Below are 18,896 nucleotides of genomic sequence, written 5' to 3'. Positions count from 1 at the left end.
TCCCCAATAAAATTAAAAATAAATAAGTAAAACCCACCCTCTCTTTACGAGATACTGAGGAGACACCCAGGAGAGAAGTCCATCACAATGCATCACAATGCCCGTTTGGCTCAACTGGCTCAACTGTCACCAAAGAGCTCGGGGAGGAGAGACAGGATGGACCCCTAGGCAGAACGCACCAGCCCAGCAGGGGCGCTCTGTCAGGGGTGTGGGGAGGGGGGCAGCAGGTGAATACTTACTTTTCAGCAACTAACCTTTAAATCGAAGTCTGAGTGGCCTCGCTGAATGGTCACTACAAATGCTGAATTGTGACAGTCAGCCCCAACCTCCAAATGCAGTATTTAATACAAGAGACAGAATACCAAACTATATTTACTGTTTACAGTAGTAAAGGACAACAAAGAATGTACAAACTGGTGAATTAACATGGCCAGCAGACACCCCACCCACGCCCCAACAGCAAAACACAAAGGAAAGGCAAGATTCCGGGCAAGCAAGAGATGACGGTCACGGTCGCACTGTCCAGGTGACAGAACGAGGCAGAGCAGGGCCACCAGGCAGCAGTGGGTCCGTACAGAGGGAGGAGGAGAACTAAAAGTTTTAACAGGTACAGATCCCAAACGTTTCACAGACTGAAGTCACAGCTAAGGTTTGGGAAGCAGCAGAGCACAGCCCTCGAGGGGGACAGGAAGTCGTCTCTGCACGGGCCGTGTGACCACACTTTGAAGCAGCTTTTACACAAAACGTCACTGCAAATTCAGCAATACTTAATCATACTTTTTATATCAAGACCGTAATTATTCATCAGAAGCAAATACCAGAAGAAATCTGAGAGTACTATCACCAAGTGAGAAATGTGGGGACTGCTTTCCTCTGTAGTAAGGAGAAAAGCCCATTTTGCTGTGCCAGGCTTCGCCCACGCAGCGTCACGGGCACTGCGCCCACCCTCACCCGAGGGGACTCTGGTGGAGCAGAGCACCCAGGGCCATGTGACTGAGGGACTCACTTATTTTCCTTTTTACCTTTTAGAAAGCATTCCAATATTCTCCCTTCAACTCTAACATATTCTCACAAAATTTAAATTTGCAACATTTGGCATTTAAAAAAACCTGTGCCTACAAGAAATAGTTAAGTGGAAGTTTGTCTCCCATCCCCACCATGCCCCGACTTGTCCCACAGAAGCACCCCCACTGCAGTGACGTGAGCCCTCTATGTGACTAGAATAAGCAGTGGCGGGGTGGGGGGGTCAATACCTGGGAAAAGATCCCCGTCTAGACTAACAGTGGACCTTCAGGCCACAAGCTTGGGGAAATGTCATAGGAGGTGGGGGGGAAACAAAAATGAGAGCAAAAACAAACCCAAACAACTCACACTCATTTTCCTAAACAAAATGACAACTGCCTGGCCAGGTATTAGGCGAGGATTTGTCCCTGCAGACAGTTCTGAGTTGCACCCGCGGGACGTCACAGAGGAAAGGAATTTTGGTGGATGTCCTCGGTTTCTGCAGACTCCTTTGTGATTGGCATGGTCACGTATTCACTATTCAACAGCAAACAAGGACGGTGACAAAGTGGGGCCGGTCCCTCTAGAGGCCGCATCCCACGCAGCAGCCGGTCTTCCAGGAGCCTCCCGTCTGCTGCTGGAACACGTCAATGGTGTCTTCATCCTCCATCTCCAGCTGGCAGGGTCGACGGGACAGGCACAGCAAGAGAGGGGGAAGCTGTTAGTGTCACGCCATCAGAGGTACGGAAACTGCTCTGAACACCGCGTCCACTGCAGTCCCCCTCACTAATGCACACCACCCCCCTCACTGGTGAACACCGCCCGATCACACCTATGCTCTGCGGCCTCCTCCCCGGGTCACAAGCAGGGAAAAGGCTTTGTCCAGAATTTCCAATAGGCCACTTACTCACCAAGCTTCCCCTAACAAAATTCACAAAAGAATATTCAAAGCCGACTTTAACTGATAGCAAGGAAAACTAAGCCTCATTAAAAAATGAACAAATATCTCAAATTCTTCCTGAAAATTAGACAAAGATTTCAATAAGGAACATCCAGTGAGCGGGGAAACTTCACAACCAGGGAAGTGGGCGGTGCCTGCAGGTTCCAAAGCAAAGCCAATCAGGAAAGGACCCGTTGGCAGGGGCCGCTGCTGCCCCCACCCGGGCCCTCCCCTTCATGACCAGGCCCTACCTGGGGCAAAGGCTCCCCACCTTCGCCTTCTGACAGCACGGGCACAGACATCTACCTGATGACTGTCTATTCACGAAACTGAAGGAAGCTGCTACCAGTTTGTACAGAGACCAACCGGGCAGTAATGTTTCCTAGAAACGTTCTCAGAAATGCAGAGAAGTACTGTCCAGGCTGGTGGGTGCCCCCAGACACCACGTGGACGGGAGCCAGAGTGACAAGCGGGAGGAGAGCTTTCCAGCCCCCCCAGTGCAAGCTCCCCAGGAATCCTCACAGAGCCAAACTGTCTTAGCAGCAGCAGAGTCCCTCAAGGGGGTGGGAACACGTCGCCTGCACATAGCTACTCAGATTGATGGGGACTCTGAAGGACCAGACACTCCAACAGAGTCTGGCTCTGGACTACGATGCCGTCGGGCCGTCGGGCTGGCGAAGGACAAGAGCACAGCTTGAACCTCGGCCTCCACCTGCGACTGAAGCCTGAGACGCGCTGGACCAACACTTACAGTCGGGGTGGGAAGGGCAGGCGCTTACAAACACTAAGCGTGCCATGGATGAGGGTGTGCACACGTCTTTCCACCCACACCCCTTGTGCGTAAATGCTCAGGGCAGGAGGAGCAAGCCGAGGGGAGGGACAGAGTGAGTAATGCAAATTCCACGTGTAAGTACGTTGGCCCCGCCCACCCACCTGCCGCCTTGCCTGACAGGGAGGACATGTCTGACAAAGGGCATCGTTCTCATATGAAACACTGAGCTTCCAAATGAAAACTTAAACAATCTAGTAAGTAAGACCATTAAGAAAGTGTGAGGTAGACCACGTGAGGACCAGTCAGTAGCGCTCTAATTGCTCCCAAGTGGCAGGCGGCCAAATGCAGCCTCAGTCGCCCCACTTTCATACCTGGGCCGGGGTGTCTGCTTCATTAATTGGCTGCCCATCAAACCGAAATCTAATCTGTCTCATCGACAAGCCCTGAAAAGAAAAGGCAAATATCATTAAATATTTCCAGGTAAGGCATTAATTCAAAAAAGTCAAAAGTCCAGGTAAGGCATTAATTCAAAAAAGTCAGAACGCACACCAAACACCGAGTTCTGAATGTGCAGCTTGATGGTCCAGTTGACTATAAACCTCCCGTGGCCTGTAGTCAATTTCATTGATACCAACACCTGCAGGAACCACAGCTCCAGCGACTTCCAGCTGGGCACCCGCCCTCACTCAACCCTCTCACTTCCCTCCAGAAGCCAAACAGGATTTCTATACTGCTGGCACCGCCACTTCCAGACACAAACAGGTCAGGTGACAAGGAGGTGTGTGACAAGAAGAATACATGACACTGGGAAGCAGTTCTACTAGCTGTGGCCTTGAGAAAGGCCACTGAACTTTTCACACCAACACTGGAAGCCAGAAGAAAATGATGCAATAACTCCAAAAAAGTAAAATGAATTTCGACCCAGAAATTTACGTGCACCCAAATATTCAAGTGTGAAGGTTTATAAAAAGTCAGTCATTTCCAGACTGCAGTGTCTCAGAGATGCAGCATTTTATACAGTCATTCTGAGCAAGAGCCTGGAAGATACACTCCATCAAAACGGGGAAAAGATTCATCCAGAAAATGCACAGGAGTGAAAGAATTTCCAGTGACTCTACGGAGACTCTGCGATGACAGCCGTGGAGCTGGCCTCAAAAGCAACTTGTCCAGTGGCAGCTGGACGGCTCAGTTGGTTAGAGTGTGAGCTCAGAGAAGTAGGGTTGCTGGTTCAATTCCCACATGGGCCAGTGAGCTGCACCCTCCACAACGAGACTGAAGACAACAACGTGAGCTGAGCTGCTGCTGAGCTGCCAAGGGGTGGCCGGATGGCTCAGTTGGTTAGAGCGCCAGCTCTCAACGAGGTTGCCGGTTCAATTCCCGCATGGGATGGTGGGCTGCACCCTCTGTAACTAGACTGAAGGACAACAACTGGAGCTGATGGGTGCTGGGGAAACACACTGTTCCCCAATAAAGTCCTAGAAATACACATTGTTCCCATTCTCCAATAAAATCTTTAAAAAATAAAAAAAAAGGCAACCTGTGCAGGTAGGGCTAGACTGGACCGAAGGGTCTCCTGGAGGGATGGTGGGAGAAGCCAGGACACAAAGAAGTGGTGGTAACTACCCGCCTACATGGGAGACTGGGGCCATGCCATGCGTTAGTGATGGACGCACGACCAACACCAGACCAGGAAAAACAAGACTTGGGTGAAAGGCAGGTGTGAGCACAGCCCGCGGTACGACCAGTGGGCAGCAGTCCCAGTGTCACAACAGAACCAGTGGGTCCCAGAGCAATCTGCTGCCAAGGACAAGGGACGCAGCGTCGTGTGGCAACGCAGAGTCGTGTGGCAACGTCAGAGCTGAGCCCCGCCTTTTCACAGGTGAAAATAACCTCTGAAATCAGAAAACAGTAAGTACATTTACCAAGAAAAAGTGAAAGGAAGAGCCGAGGAGGGCAGGGCTTCTCTGGGTTATTTTCACAACAACCAAAGCCAAGGTCAGAGACTGACCAGGGCGTGGACTTCCACGGCTTCCAGAGGGAAGCCGCCTCCCACTCAAAGGGACGGGGCTCCTGGTGGAAGAGACTGAGCCCCACACCCCATCACACGAGAGCTCTGTGCAGGCAGAGCCACCCAGTGCAGGGCCAGAGGGGACTGTAGGGGCCCCAGAACCAGAGGTGAGTCCACAGGGGCATCTACGAGAACAAGAACAAAGTAGACCGTGGGACGAAGCACAAATGCGCTGGAGCCACGAGCTCACAATGACACTACTAACAAGTGACAACTCAAAATGTTCGGCCCACTCGTCACTGTGGGAGGACGCTAGTGAAAACTGGTGAACAAAGGGAAAGAATCAGGCATTTTCTGGAAACCAAACTGTGACGAGGGCTGTGTCCCACAGACGTGTTCAGGCTACAGTATGAAGGAGAAATGGAACCGTTCCGCAGCCCTGAGGAGGGAAGCCGTCATGCACTGACCCCATGGCAGGGACCACCGCCTCCCGAGGAGGACAGTGGACAGGCTGTTGTAGCAAGAGCTAATGGCACAACCTGGAGACACGGGGCAGAACACATCCCCCCGCTCCCCACGCACACGGGCCCTGCCGGGACCATGGCGCCCTGGACCCCGGGGACACCAGGAGTGGCACCAGCCGCACGCGCACCTGCCTCTCGCAGTACGCCTTCATCAGCTTGCTCAGCGGGGTGTGTCTCTTGATTTTGAACTGGACCACGGAGCCGTCCTGCCCGGCCACCTTCAGGTTGATGTGGTCGTTCTCCGTCTTCACGCCCTCCTGCAAAAGACGCAAAACGGGGTCTCAACACTGTGTCTCAAATAACCACAAGACTTTAGCTGGTTGCTGGGCTTTTTGTCAAGTCATTCAAAGCAACCCAATTCTTAAAATTCTCCAGCAATCCAGTCACTCGTGTGACTGTTTCATTATTACAAAGAATTTATTTCTAACTTCTATTGATATTTATCAGGCATCCACATGAAGGAATGCAAACTACAGAGTTTACAGTTAACTCAAAGAAAAAATTCTTCTTAATAAATCTAGGAAAAAGCTGAAAGCCCATGTCTGTCACAAGATGATGCCTGCGCAGCGAGGCCACCATGCTGTGTGGCAGACCTGCCCAGTCAGGTTTCACACACCGGCTCCCACCTTCCCTCTGCACACGCAACAGCCGTGGGAGGGAAGCCAGGTCTCGCCTGTGCAGGTTCCCGTTCCATCAGTCCCATCTGAGCTGAACGGGGACATGTTATCTTTACATGATCCCTGATACATGCACGCTCCTCAACAATCACACACGGGTTTCCTGTCTCCTGGAAACACACGTGTCCTGGGGCAGGGGCTTAGCCTCAGGCATTTCCTAGGAACTAGAGTGATGCACCAGCGTGTGACGCGCCTGCATGTGACGCGCCCACAAGGGTTTTGCAGCATAGCCGCCTCATCTATCTGGCTATTTCGGAATAAAGGAGTCCTTTATTTTTGAACAAAATGATGACGCTGACCCCGAGTCAATTTGTTAATAAAGTTCTGATGAAAATCAAAGTGTATTCTGCACTTTCTCCAGCTGACACACATGCTCATCTTTTCCCTGATGTGTCACTTGTCAGTGCAGCCCCGGAGGACCTGACCCCCCACATTGGGGGCGCAGGGCCAGGGCTACAAGAGGGGCCCTGCGGACCACACCTGCTCCCCTGCCCACCCTGCTGGGACAACTGGGTCCCTTGTTCCCCTCCCTGTGTGCCCAGCCATCCTAACAGAAGGGGACAGGGGGTGATGGGGTGGAGTGGGGGCAGGCAGCTGCATCCTGCATGCTGGCTCCAGGACTTCCCGAGTGGGGGCACAGCTCTGTCCAGGGAGCTCGGAGTCGCCCCAGAAGTGGTCCCAGGAGGCGAGACCCCAGCAAGGAGCCTAAAGGAAGACACCTGGGGTGGCACTTACTGGCCACACCACAGCCCACCCGGCACCTGGGCACAGGCACCACTTACGCCCTCCCTCTCCACAAGTGGGGAGCACTCAGTGACCCGAGGCGAAATGGGCTGGGGGGACCCTCTAGGAGCACCCACTTCATTCCCTAGAAACTAAGGACGCATTTGCTTTTTATTCCAATAAATGTTTTATTTTAGAATTTTACATTTACAGAAAAGTTGCACAACAGAGGTGGAGAGAGATCCTGTGTGCCCCTCACACGCTTTCCCTTATGTGAACATCTCACACAGGCGTGCGGGACATGTCACATCTAAGAAACCAACACTGCCCGTCACTAGCAATGAAACCTCAAGCTTTTCTGGTATCCGCCAGTTTTTTCATTGTCCTGTTTCCTTTTCATTTTCTGTTCCAGGATCCAATCCAGGGGACTACATTGCACATAGAGATAGGATTTCCTCCAGAAGTCTTTTCATCCTATAAAACTGAAACTCTGTTGCCATTAAACACTAACTCCCCTCCTCCAGCTCCTGGCACCAACATCCTACCTTTTCTCTCTCACTTTGACTATTCTAAGATCTCACATGAGGGGATTATACGGAATCCATCTTTCTTTGCCTGGCTTATTGAACGTAGCATCACGTGCTCCGGGTTCATCCATGTCGTAGCCGGTGTCAGAAGTTCCTTCCTTTCTAAGGCTGAATAATACACTCTGTTGTGTGTATAGACCGTAGTATGCTTATCCGTCGATAGTCACCTGGGTTGCTTCCACATTTTAGCTCTTGTGAAAAATGCTGCAATGAACATGGGGGTGCAAATATCTCAAGACCCTGCTTTCAATTATTTTGGATCTATACCCAGAAGTGGGGTTGCTGGGTTCGATGGTAAAGCCCTTTAATGTTTTGAGGACCTGCCATGCTGCTTTTCATAGCTGCTGCACCTTTTTATGTTCCCGCCAACAGTGCACAATGGCTCCCTTTTCCCTACGTCCTGGCCAACACTTGTTTTCTGTTTTTCTGATAGTGTTCATCCGGATGGGTGTGAGGTCTTGATTTGTATTTCCTCAGTGACTGGTGATGGTGAGCATCTTTTCATGTCCTTATTGGCCATTTGCATGTCTTCTTTTGGGAAATGTCTATTCAAGTCCTTTGCTCATTTTTGAATGGGGTTGTTTCTTAGTTGTTGGGTTTTAGGAGTTCTCTATATATTCCCGATATCTCCTTATCAGACATACGATTTGCAAGTATCTTCTCTCCTTCTCCAGGTTGCCTTTTTACTTTGTTGCTAGTGTCCTTTGATGCACAGATTTTTTTTAATTTTCACGAAGTCCAGTTTGTCTATTTTTTCTCGTATCACCTGTGCCTTTGGCGTCACTTCCAAGAAAGCATGGCCAAGTCCAATGTTGTAAAGCTTTTGTCCTGTTTTATCCTAAGAGTGTTACTGGTTTAGGGCTTACATTTAGGTCCTTAATTTTTGTACATGGTATTAAGAAAGATCCAACTTCATTCTTTTGCATGTGGACAGAGGATGCATTTGCTTTTATAATGAAAAAATACAGAAGTATTCAAACAAACAGGTGCAGGGAACAGAACACAAAACAAAGAGAAACATGGGGAAGAGGGCCCCCAGGGATGATGGCAGCACCAGCTCCCTCAAGGGGTGGGTGTAGCCAGGAAAGGTCCCAGGTACCTTTCCCCAAACCTCTAGTGACTTACTAATAAACAAGGAGTAAAGGAAAAAACCGTAACCCTAACAACAACAACCACAATTCACTGTGGTCTGTCCCTTGTCTCAGCCACCCAGGGGAGAGAATCTGCTTTCCCATCTGACCCCCAAGGGTTTCCTCCCGCCAGCATGATGGTCTAGGAGCACACCTCCTACCATCCTCGCCTGGCACAGAGCACAGTGCTCCCAGCATGCACCCAGGGCACCGCAAACCACTCAGTTGTCTTGGACACAGTTAAAACACGTTTATTCAACTTAAAGGACCATGGAAGTGGACCACATGGGAGGGCTACATTTAAATACACTGAAGAAATGAGGAACAGGCAGAAGCCACCCAGAAAACCATAGAGGCATTTATATTTGACAGAACAAATGATCTGGGCTGGGAGGAGTGATTAAAAAAAAGGCTTAGGGGCTGGCCCGGTGGCTCAGGTGGTTAGAGCTCCGTGCTCCTAACTCCGAAGGCTGCCGGTTCGATTCCCACATGGGCCAGTGGGCTCTCAACCACAAGGTTGCCAGTTCAATTCCTCGAGTCCCGCAAGGGATGGTGGGCTCTGCCCCCTGCAACTAAGATTGAGCACGGCACCTTGAGCTGAGCTGCCTCCCGGATGGCTCAGTTGGTTGGAGCCTGTCCTCTCAACCACATGGTTGCCGGTTCGACTCCCGGTGGGCTGTGCCCCCTGCAACTAGCAACGGCAACTGGACCTGGAGCTGAGCTGCGCCCTCCACAACTAAGACTGAAAGAACAACAACTTGAAGCTGAACAGAACCCCCCACAACTAAGATTGAAAGGACAACAATTTGACCATTGTTCCCCTTCCCCAATAAAATCTTTAAAAAAAAAAAAAAAAGGCTTAGAACCAAAATGTACTAAGTGAAGGCCGCTCCAACCACATCTGGAGAGAGGTTTGCCTGGAGTGTAACCCTTTCTCAAGCAGGGCAGAGGAGTGCAGGCTTCCACAGCCTCTGTGCTGTTGGGAACGTGCTGCGCTCCAGTCTGGGCTGCAGAAGGTGCAATCTCCAGTTCCAGGCTGGTATCAGAGAAAGCCTGTGTGCAAGGCATTCAACTCAACGGCAGATCTTCCTCTTAGTGAAAAAAAAACAGGCCCTAACAGTGCAGACGCAAAGCTTTGGACACATGTTTTGAATAATAGTAGTTAAACCCAAGTGCCCGCTTACCTTCGCAAGGACTGGGGCCAACGCCTGGGAGGCGCGCACACTAGAGGGCGCCATGGGGACCGGTGGGTGCACACCAGAGGACGCGACGGGGAGGGTGGGCGCACACCGGAGGACGCGACGGGGAGGGTGGGCGCACACCAGAGGACGCGACGGGGAGGGTGGGCGCACACCAGAGGACGCGACGGGGAGGGTGGGCGCACACCAGAGGACGCGACGGGGTGGGTGGGCGCACACCGGAGGACGCGACGGGGAGGGTGGGCGCACACCGGAGGACGCGACGGGGAGGGTGGGCGCACACCGGAGGACGCGACGGGGAGGGTGGGCGCACACCGGAGGACGCGACGGGGAGGGTGGGCGCACACCGGAGGACGCGACGGGGAGGGTGGGCGCACACCGGAGGACGCGACGGGGAGGGTGGGCGCACCGGAGGACGCAGCAGGAGGGGCTGTCCGGTTAAGATGGGCAAGGCGCGCAGACAGGCCAGGCCTCTCGGGGCCCCTCGGGAGTGGCCTGCAGTGAGGACTTAAGCGGGGGCCTCAGCAGACAGCGCCGGGCCGATCCGAGGACGTGGGTCCCTGAGCGAGGGTGTACCAGGGGAAGGCCTCCACGACGAAGGAGGTCCCCGGGGACGGGTGTTCCCGGGGAGGGATCCCCGCGGGGGACGGAGGAAAGAAAGCGTTTCTCCGTGAAGGGGGTGGCCGCGTCCGAGATTCCCGCTACTGGGACGTGAGCGGGAAGGGGGGGGGTTGCCGGTGGGACAGAGGGTATGTCGGTGGAGCGTACCCCGGCGGAGGACTCCACGGAAGAGGGGGTCCGGATGCGGCAAAGGGTCCAGCGGGGAAGGGGCAGTAGAGACTGGGAATCCGGGCGAGGAGGGTCCCGCTCTACCTCCCAGCACCGCATAGGTCCCGTTCCCGGTCCTAGGTCAGCTCTAGGCGGGGTTCCCCGCTGGGCAGGGCGGAGCCTGATCGGGGGAGGGGCCCGGGCAGTCCCGCAGCGCGTGGAAGGCGGAGCGGGGCTCGTAAGGGTGGAGCTGTCGGGCGGGGGCGGGGCGCGGGCAGTTTGGGCGGAGCCTGGACGGCGGGCGGGGCGCGGCCTGGGCCGAGAGGGCGGAGCCTGGACGGGGGCGGGGGAGGGGAGCCGAGCAGCGCGGCGGCAGCGGGGGGAGGGGTGGAGGAAAGGTGGGGGAGGGGTGGAGAAAGTGGGGGAGGGGCGGGAGTCCCAACGCTGGGAGGCCCAGCCAGTGCCGCCGTTCCTGGCCCGAGGCAGAGCCCGGCCGCGGAGGGCGCGCGGTGTGCGGCGGGGACGGAGGGTGGCACGCGGGCGGGGGTTGACCCCGGGTGCCGGCCAGCGCCCACCGGCTCTTACCTTGGGCTTCTCCTCGGACATGGCTGCGCACGGCGGCGAGGCGGCAACGGGGAATCAGACAGCGCCGGAGCCGGCGAGTCACGCTCTCGACCCGCCGCTCTCCCGCCGCAAATGCTCGCGGGGCCGCGCTTTGCCCCCCAAATCCCGGAGCGCTGGTTGGCCGGGGGAGATCACGTGGCAGACGCGCGTGCACGACGCGCGTGCCCGGGGCGTCGAGCGCGCGCCCGGCGGGGCCGAGGTTCTTGGCAGTTAGGAATGCGTCACGGGGCGGGGCCTCGCGCGATCCCAGCGGTCCCCACTCCCGGGAACGCTCAGGGCTCTGGGTTCGGGGCCGCGCTGGGACCTCCGGGGAGTTCAGGGCAGCGAGGGCGGGGGGCGAGAGGGGCGCACGGAGAGCCTAGGCCATCAGGCCGGCCAGGTGCCACGTCAGAGACAAGGCCTGGCGCGTTGCCTCGGCCCCTGGCTGCCACCTCAGTGCCGTGGTCCACAGACCTGGTCCCTCATCTGCTTAGGTAACTCAGCCAGCCAAGCCCAGGCCCTCCCACTCATTTCCTCCTTTCCGAAGGAAAAGGAAAATAAGACCAGTCTGGTGAGCCACCGCCAATGACCACAGGAGACCTGGGTGAGCCAGGGGTGCCTCGGAGGGGAGCCCCTCCCGGAAAAGGCTCGGACCCCTTCACCCAGGAGCCAAATGTCCGGTCATGAAGAACTGCTGGGTGAACCAAGAAGGCGGGCCGAGGCGACCCTCCGTAGGCTCCATCCACTCAGGACACTGCATTTGCTCATTTCGAAGCCCACGCAAATTCAAGTCTGATCTCCTTCACCCAGAGCTGCAGGTGGACAGAGGCATAAACAGGGATGTGCATGTCGTTCTCTGGCAACGCCTCACTCTGACCTTAGCCAGGTCTTCCTCTGCCGTTTCCTCTTCTCCTTTTGTCTAGTCCCCCTTTGGGGCTTCTGAACCTGGCAACTGGAAGCTGACCACCTGGGGGAGGCTGTAGGAGGGGTGTAGGAGGCCCTCTTGTGACCATTTTGCTAACGTTTCTGGAGTGCACACCTTGTGCCAAACGCTAGCCCTCTGCACCTAATCCTCACAGCAACCCATTTCACAGATGACGAAATTGAGGTGCTGAGAGGTCAATTTACACACCTGAAGTCCCACAGTTGGTAAGCAGTACAACTGGGATTTGAACACTTGCAGTTGGTCAGTGAGCGTGACCAGTGTGCTCTACCGCCTCTTGGGGCAAACCCAAGTTTAGACCCCACCAAGATGATCCACAGCGGGCACTCAGGCAGTCACTGGAAACATGGGGTGAACGGGGGCCATGGTCAAGATGTCCTTTCAGTACTTTGAGCACACATTCTTAGAAGGCTCTGCCTCCTGTCCTCCCCATCTGTAATCCTGATGCCCTCCGATGAAATGGACCAGGGATGGCTGACATTTATCTACTACTCAGGGTGTGCCAAGCCTGGTGCCAAGCTTACATCATCCCACCCAAGCTTCACAACACCATGAAGCAGGGACTCTCGTGATCCCTATTTTACCAATTAGGAAATGAAGGTTTAGGGGGAGGGTGGACTGCCCAGGATGACGCAGCTAAGAAATAGCAGGGTCTGGATTTGAACCTGTGACGGGACCATTTCCATCCTGCCTGAGTGAGGCCCAGGCCACTGGGTTCCACTCATTCCCTGTTAACATCACAAAGCCATAGATCCAAGTTTTCATGGACTCTAATTTCACAAACCTCTGATTCTTAAAAATCCACTTCTTGGCCAGAGGCACCATTTAGGAGAGGGGAACAGGGCATCCCAAGATGGAGCTGCCACATCACAGATTGGCAAAAGCTCTCCATGAAAGGTCTGGTCAGAGTCAACCCCCCATCTCAGCCAGGACCAAGAGTTTGGTCCCTTTCATCCTGGACCCATGGCCCACCTCTGCAGAGGCTCCCTAGGTAGAACAGCCCACTCAAGCTGTGCTTCCAGGAGAGGGGAGCCTTCCGGCACCAGCCCCTTCCAGTACAGAGATGCACAGTGGGGCTCAGACTGCCTCCTGCCCCCGCCCCCAGATCGTCGGCTGTGGTGTGTGACTTCAGGTAGGCAGTGTTCAGATCCATCATCGACTCTAAGACACCATCAGTGATAAAACATAACATTGGATGTGCCACATACATACTAAACTATGACAAGTTATGGATGGAAGACACATCCTGTTTTCAGACTTAAAATGTGTAACACAATATCTAAATAAGTTACAATTAGAAATTAAACTATGGTCCATTCATAACGAAAGGCTATGTCACTATTAAAAGAAATGTGTAAAGAAAAGAGTAGTTGGTAACAGGAAAAGATGCTCATATGATAAGTTTTTAAAAACAAATTATAAAATTATTGTGGTTTTGAACAACCAGAAAATCTGTATGAAATATTTTGAAAATCTCTTTGAAGACATCAGATAGCTACCAAAATAGAGAAGACTTTCTCTAAGGGGCAGAGATCCCAGCAAGAAAGTGATTTTTTTCCCTTTGAGGTCTTTGGTGATTACTATGATGTATCAGTCTGCTTGGGCCATCGTAACAACATACCATAAACTGAGTGGCTTAAAGAACAGACGTTTATTTTTTTCACAATTCTGGAGACTGGAAGTCCAAGACCAAGGTGCCAGCAGGGTTGGTTTCAGATGAGGCCTCTCTCCTTTACTTGTAGATGGTCACCGTCTCCCTGTGTTCTTACATGGCCTTTTCTCTGTGTGTGCATGGAGAGAGGGAGAGGGAGAGAGGCAGGAAGAGGGAGGGGAGGGAGAGAAACACACACACAGTGCAGGCCATAATATATGCAGTGGACAGGAAGTTGAGACACAGAGCAGAGCTTTTGAGTCTGTTAGGTGGGAGAGACAACAACTGGACATGGCCAACAGCATGACAAACGGGGTCGGGGGTACTCTGATCAATTACCTGGACCTTGAGCTGGAGCACTGAACTCTACAACAAAGTAGTAAGGCTAACATCCTCACAAAGACTCAACCGGCATCCAGACAGCTCACTCCCACGGTGGGCTAAGCTGGTCTCTCCTCCTCATTGCCAGCCTGAAGCAAAAAGAAATCTCTGGAGGAAAACATCATCTCAGGCCTCAAATTAACTAAAATAGCTTCATACACAATATACAGAATTGAATAAAAGTTTACAAGGAAAACCAGAAGACAAATGATCCAACACCAAGAAAAGTGTATGTGTGTGTGTGTGTGTGTGTGTGTGTGTGTGTATACATACATATATATATATATATATATATATATATATATATATATATATATATATATATATATATGGAGAGAGAGAGAGAGAGAGAGAGAGAGAGAGAGAGAGAGAATAAATCCACCGGAAAACAGGATATTGGCATTATCAGACACAGACTTTAAAGTAACTTTAAATAATATGTTCAAGGAAACATGAGATGAAATTTTTCAGCAGAGAAGTGGAATCTATTTAAAAAAAGAATCAAATATAAATTTGAAGACAAAAATGCAATTATTGAAATTACGAATTAGGTAGATGGGTTTAACAACAGATTAGACACAGTGGGAGAGATGATTATGAACTGGAAGATAAGTCAGAAGAAAATATTCAGACAGAAGCAGAGAGAGAAAAAAGTATGGAAAACATAGTAAAAGACATGTGAAATATAGTGGAAATGTGTAACATACTTGTAAAACGGAATTCCAGAAGGAGAAAAAAGAATAGTCCAGAAGCAATATTTGACAGATAAAAAAAGAGGATTTTTCAAAATTCACCAAAGATAACACCCCACAGATTAAAGAGAAACTGCCAACCCAAATGAGACATAAAAAGGGAACCACCCCTAACTATACGACAGTCAGCCTGCTGAAAACCAAAGAGAATATCATTGTTTTAAGGAAAAACAAAAAGACTCACATCGCACTTTGCAATGAAGACATTGAAGCCAGGTGACAATGGAATGACATCTACCAAATGCTGAGAGAGATGAACTACCTACATAGAGTTCTATATCAATTAAAATTTTGTATAAAAATAGAAGTAAAATAAAGATTTTTCAGTAAAAGCAAATCATCTAGAATTCATTGCCAGAAAGCATACACTAAAGGCAATACCAAAGGAATATCTTCCTGCAGAAAGAAATTGACCCCAGATGGAAGCATGGAAATATTAATACAATAGGGAACAAATAGAGAAGGAAACATGGAAATAAAACAAAAAGCGTACATACGTAGGTAAATCTAAATGCATAATGGCTCTGTAAAACAACAATGATGTCTTCTGGGCGTTCATCAACCCACCTACCCACCCGTCTATCTTCTATGCATCTATGACAGGGAATTGGCTGCCACAATCATGAGACTGTTAAGTCCCACGGAGTCCCACCTGTTGCTGGGGCTTCAAGTCTGCAGGGTGGGCAGACAGGAAGGGAGGGTCATGAGCTGCAGGGCCTCTCAAGCAGAGGCCGAGCCCCGCCTCCATGTTCGTTGACTCAGCCCTCTTCCACAGGGGGTCCTGCAGAAGCAGGGCCCTTTGTCATGGAGCTGATTGCTCACTCCTGGCCTGCTGCTGCATCCCAGTAAATAGGCAGAATGGCTGCTGCCTCCTTTCTGTGCTCCAGAATCTCCCAGGAACCTGTCTGGGGCCCATCCCAACTGGAAACACACAAGAAAGGGAATTCTGAGGTATTCCCCACCAGCCACTTTGACATGTTGGAAAGCTCACTCACCACCTCAAATGGCATATGCCAATCTATTTGTTCATTATCTGTCTCGTGCCCCAGGACAGCGCCAGCACCTGCTACAAGCTCAGCAAGCCTTTGTGAAATTGATGGGTGGGTGGGTGGGTGGACTGATGGATTGATGGATGGAAGGATGGATGATGGATGGATTGTGGATGGATGGATGGATGGTGGATGGATGATATGTGCATGGATGGATGGATGGATGGATTGTGGATGGATGGATGGTGGTACTGGGTGGGTGGATGGATGGATGGACGGATACATGAGTGGGGGGTAGTGGGTAGATGGGTGGATGCATAGATGGATGGATAGACAGACAGATACCCTACTGCTTCCGCTTCTGTGGTTAAACCCTGCTATATTAGGTGGCCAGAAGAACTGAACAATAGATTGAAGTTAGAGAACAGGTCCTATCAAAGGAGAGCTCTTCAGGTAGGTGGCCAGGGAAAATGCACACACCTGAACAGAGAGAGCGCGGGGACAGGAGCTACCAGGATGCCTAAGAAGGTTCTCCAGGGAGCAAGCATAGTAGAGAGGGAGCTGGTGGCTGAAAGGGGGAGATTCAAGTGGAGGAGACCAAGGGGCCTTCTAGAGTGCAGGATATGAGTGATGCCATCTTAAGGCTAACCTGCCATCTTGCTGTCTGGGTAAGGCTGGACCCTTGGCCCTTGACCCTTGACCCTCTCCCCTACCTTGGCTATGTACACACACAGCTCTGGGCTGGTCACAGGATTTCCCTCAGTTCTCTCCAGCAGGGGGCCCTCAATGTTGTCTTAACTTTCTCCCTGTTAAACTGACCAACCCACAAGCTGGACTTGTCTGGACCCCCTTTGTCCTCTTGGCTCCTTGGGCATTTGGGGGCTGCTTTGCTACACAGCCCTCTTCTGAAATGTAGGCTGTCGTGAGAAGTAGGGCCTATTTCTGTCTAAGTGCAGTGGGAGCTGTCGGGATGATGTGGGTCCACACGATGAAAAGTGCAGTTTAAAGGGGTTCCTCAGACCAGAGAGGAGGCGAGGCTGCTGGGCAGTAGGGCCAGCCGTGCTGGGTGTCTGGGGAGGGGCAGAGAGGGTGTGGCATGGACCTGGGGGGGCAGCACGGGGACACCGTGGGCCTGGGTGACAGGGTCCGGCTTGGACTGGCCGTGGTGAGAGGCCTGTGGGACACATGGGGTCGGGGGAAGTGCGGCTGATAAGGAGCATGGAGTTGGCCACCTGGGGCCTGAGGAGACTGTCCGGGGAGGTGTGGAGACTGGCATTGCCAGTCCCCCCGCCCCCAGATGTGGGCTGCGGGCTCTGATCCTGGAACCCAGCAGCATGTGCTTTCTGAGCACAGCCCTGAGCTCCTCTGAAACAGCCTCTCCTAATCATGGTATCTGGGTCCCTGGAATTCAGTCACCCGTCCCAGCCCTGTGGCTGAGCACGCAGGCGTCTCTGCACTGGCCCCACCTCTCCAGGCCAGTGTCCACTTGGGGGGGGGGGGGGCGCCCTGGCAACCCTCTTGGGAAATGGGCCCGGGTGTCTGGTGCAAGTCATCTAACCTCATGCTCCCGCCCTACCGGTGGTTTCGGCTCCTAAAAAACCTTTCCTAAGGCTTCCCAGCCAGCTCAGGACAGCGCTGCCTCCTGCCAGGGCGGGCCCGCCTCTCAGGTATTCGGTGTCAATCATCCAACCCCCTCTGGGTGGCAGCTGGTGCCCTTGCAGCCTGCTCTCCCATCAGTCACCCAGTTAGCAATCCTCTGCAGCGAGGGGTTAACTACCTTTCTGCCTGGTTAACTACCTTTATGCCTGGTTAACTACCTTTATGCCTGGTTAACTACCTTTCTGCCTGGTTAACTACCTTTCTGCCTGGTTAACTACCTTTATGCCTGGTTAACTACCTTTCTGCCTGGTTAACTATTCTTCATGTGGGTTAACCTCCCTTTACATTGACAAGAGGTAACTCTTCCTTATGCTGAGCTGATGACTCTGAAGACCGTGCCGTTCCTTGGCTGGGGCCCTGCTGGCACCTGAGTGGAAATAGGGGCAGCCTCCTGCCCACTGCCCTCTGAACATGAGTCCCCGAGACCCTTTGAGTAACTAGAGATGGCCCTCATGATTTTTGAAAGATGCTGAAAAAGCAAAAATGGCAATGCTCTTATTTGATTAGGACACAAAGTCAGAAACCCTAAGGCACAAAGAAAATGCCACATCTTCACCCTCAGCCTGAGATACTTGACTTAATTTGGCCAAATGTGATCACTTAGAAAGTGGACGAGGAACACACGCAAAACAGAGGAACGTGCGGTTAAATCCCGAGAAGGGCTTATCAGCGTCCAGACCGGCCAGCCAGCGGCAGGGAGCCGTGGACAGGGACAGGGCTCACTGCAATCCCTCAGCGAGCGTCCCAACCTCACTCCGTCACCACGAAAGCCCCATTGCAACTCCCACTATCGAAGAAAATTCACTTTATTTTGTCATCTCAGTGACCCTGTCCCTAAGCGTAAAGAACTAGAATTTGAACAGAAACTACCCAGGCATGTTATGGTGATGGTATTTGGTGATTCATCTGTTGGCAATTGTTTAGTATTCAGGCTTGAGAACAATTCAACGTCTGCCCATGACTGCGAGTTGAATGGCACTGCTTAGGTCTGGGGAGTAAGCCATCAAGTCAGGGTCCGCTGAGCTGGCGAGAATCTCCTGGCGCTTCTCGGCGAGGTCGGGGTACGCTGTGCAGGGAGGGCCCTGCACTAGGGCTCCCGTATCCAGCTTTATGGAGATGTAGCGTGCTGTTAGATGGAATCCCCTCAAGTGGGCGCAGTTCCCCAACTCCTGGATGTGCCCCAGACGTGGCCCTCCTGGGGCAGGCAGCGGCCCAGCCGTGAGTGCTCTCCCAGGCCTCATGCAGCGACCAGCTCCTGCCGCTGGAACCTAGTGGAAGTGACAGTGTCACTTCCCCACTGGAGGCACAGGACTCCAAAAACCCAGGGGATGCCCAGCCACAAGACCACAGGGAGGAAAGCTGCCAGCGACCAGGAACATCCCCGAGCTGTCACCAGAGTGCTGTGGTCCATCCAGTGAAGCAGCCGAGGGGGACAAGTCCACGCAGCGTTCCACCCACATCTGCCCTCCTACCCGTGCGAATCCTCTGACTGAGACGCCACCGGGGGGGACTATGTCCCCAGCAGAAGGCATGGGACTAGGGACAAGGGGTGGCAACAGGCTACCCACTCACCCCCACCAGCAACTCA

The 18,896-nt window shown here is 52.6% G+C and overlaps 1 protein-coding gene and 1 long non-coding RNA gene across 2 annotated transcripts; both read right to left on the bottom strand.

Annotated features, from left to right (window-relative positions):
• Positions 1–352: 352 nt before the first annotated feature.
• SUMO3 (small ubiquitin like modifier 3) lies at positions 353–11,074 on the bottom strand. Its single transcript, XM_019715746.2, has 4 exons — positions 10,916–11,074; positions 5,375–5,503; positions 3,086–3,157; positions 353–1,678 (listed from the first exon to the last, which is right to left on the bottom strand). The coding sequence occupies exons 1-4, from the start codon at positions 10,934–10,936 to the stop codon at positions 1,586–1,588; spliced, it is 315 nt and encodes a 104-aa protein (XP_019571305.1). The 5' UTR covers positions 10,937–11,074; the 3' UTR covers positions 353–1,585.
• On the bottom strand, positions 8,599–9,744 carry LOC141569724 (uncharacterized). The gene is made up of 2 exons (XR_012493487.1): positions 9,548–9,744; positions 8,599–9,416 (listed from the first exon to the last, which is right to left on the bottom strand). It is a non-coding gene; the product is annotated as an uncharacterized LOC141569724 (long non-coding RNA).
• Positions 11,075–18,896: the final 7,822 nt, after the last annotated feature.

This window comes from Rhinolophus sinicus, linkage group LG01, assembly GCF_036562045.2.
Source record: "Rhinolophus sinicus isolate RSC01 linkage group LG01, ASM3656204v1, whole genome shotgun sequence".
NCBI classification, from domain to species: Eukaryota; Metazoa; Chordata; class Mammalia; order Chiroptera; family Rhinolophidae; genus Rhinolophus; species Rhinolophus sinicus.
The sequence above is the reverse complement of the archived record's forward strand: the minus strand, read 5'-3'. Positions and strand labels throughout refer to the sequence as shown.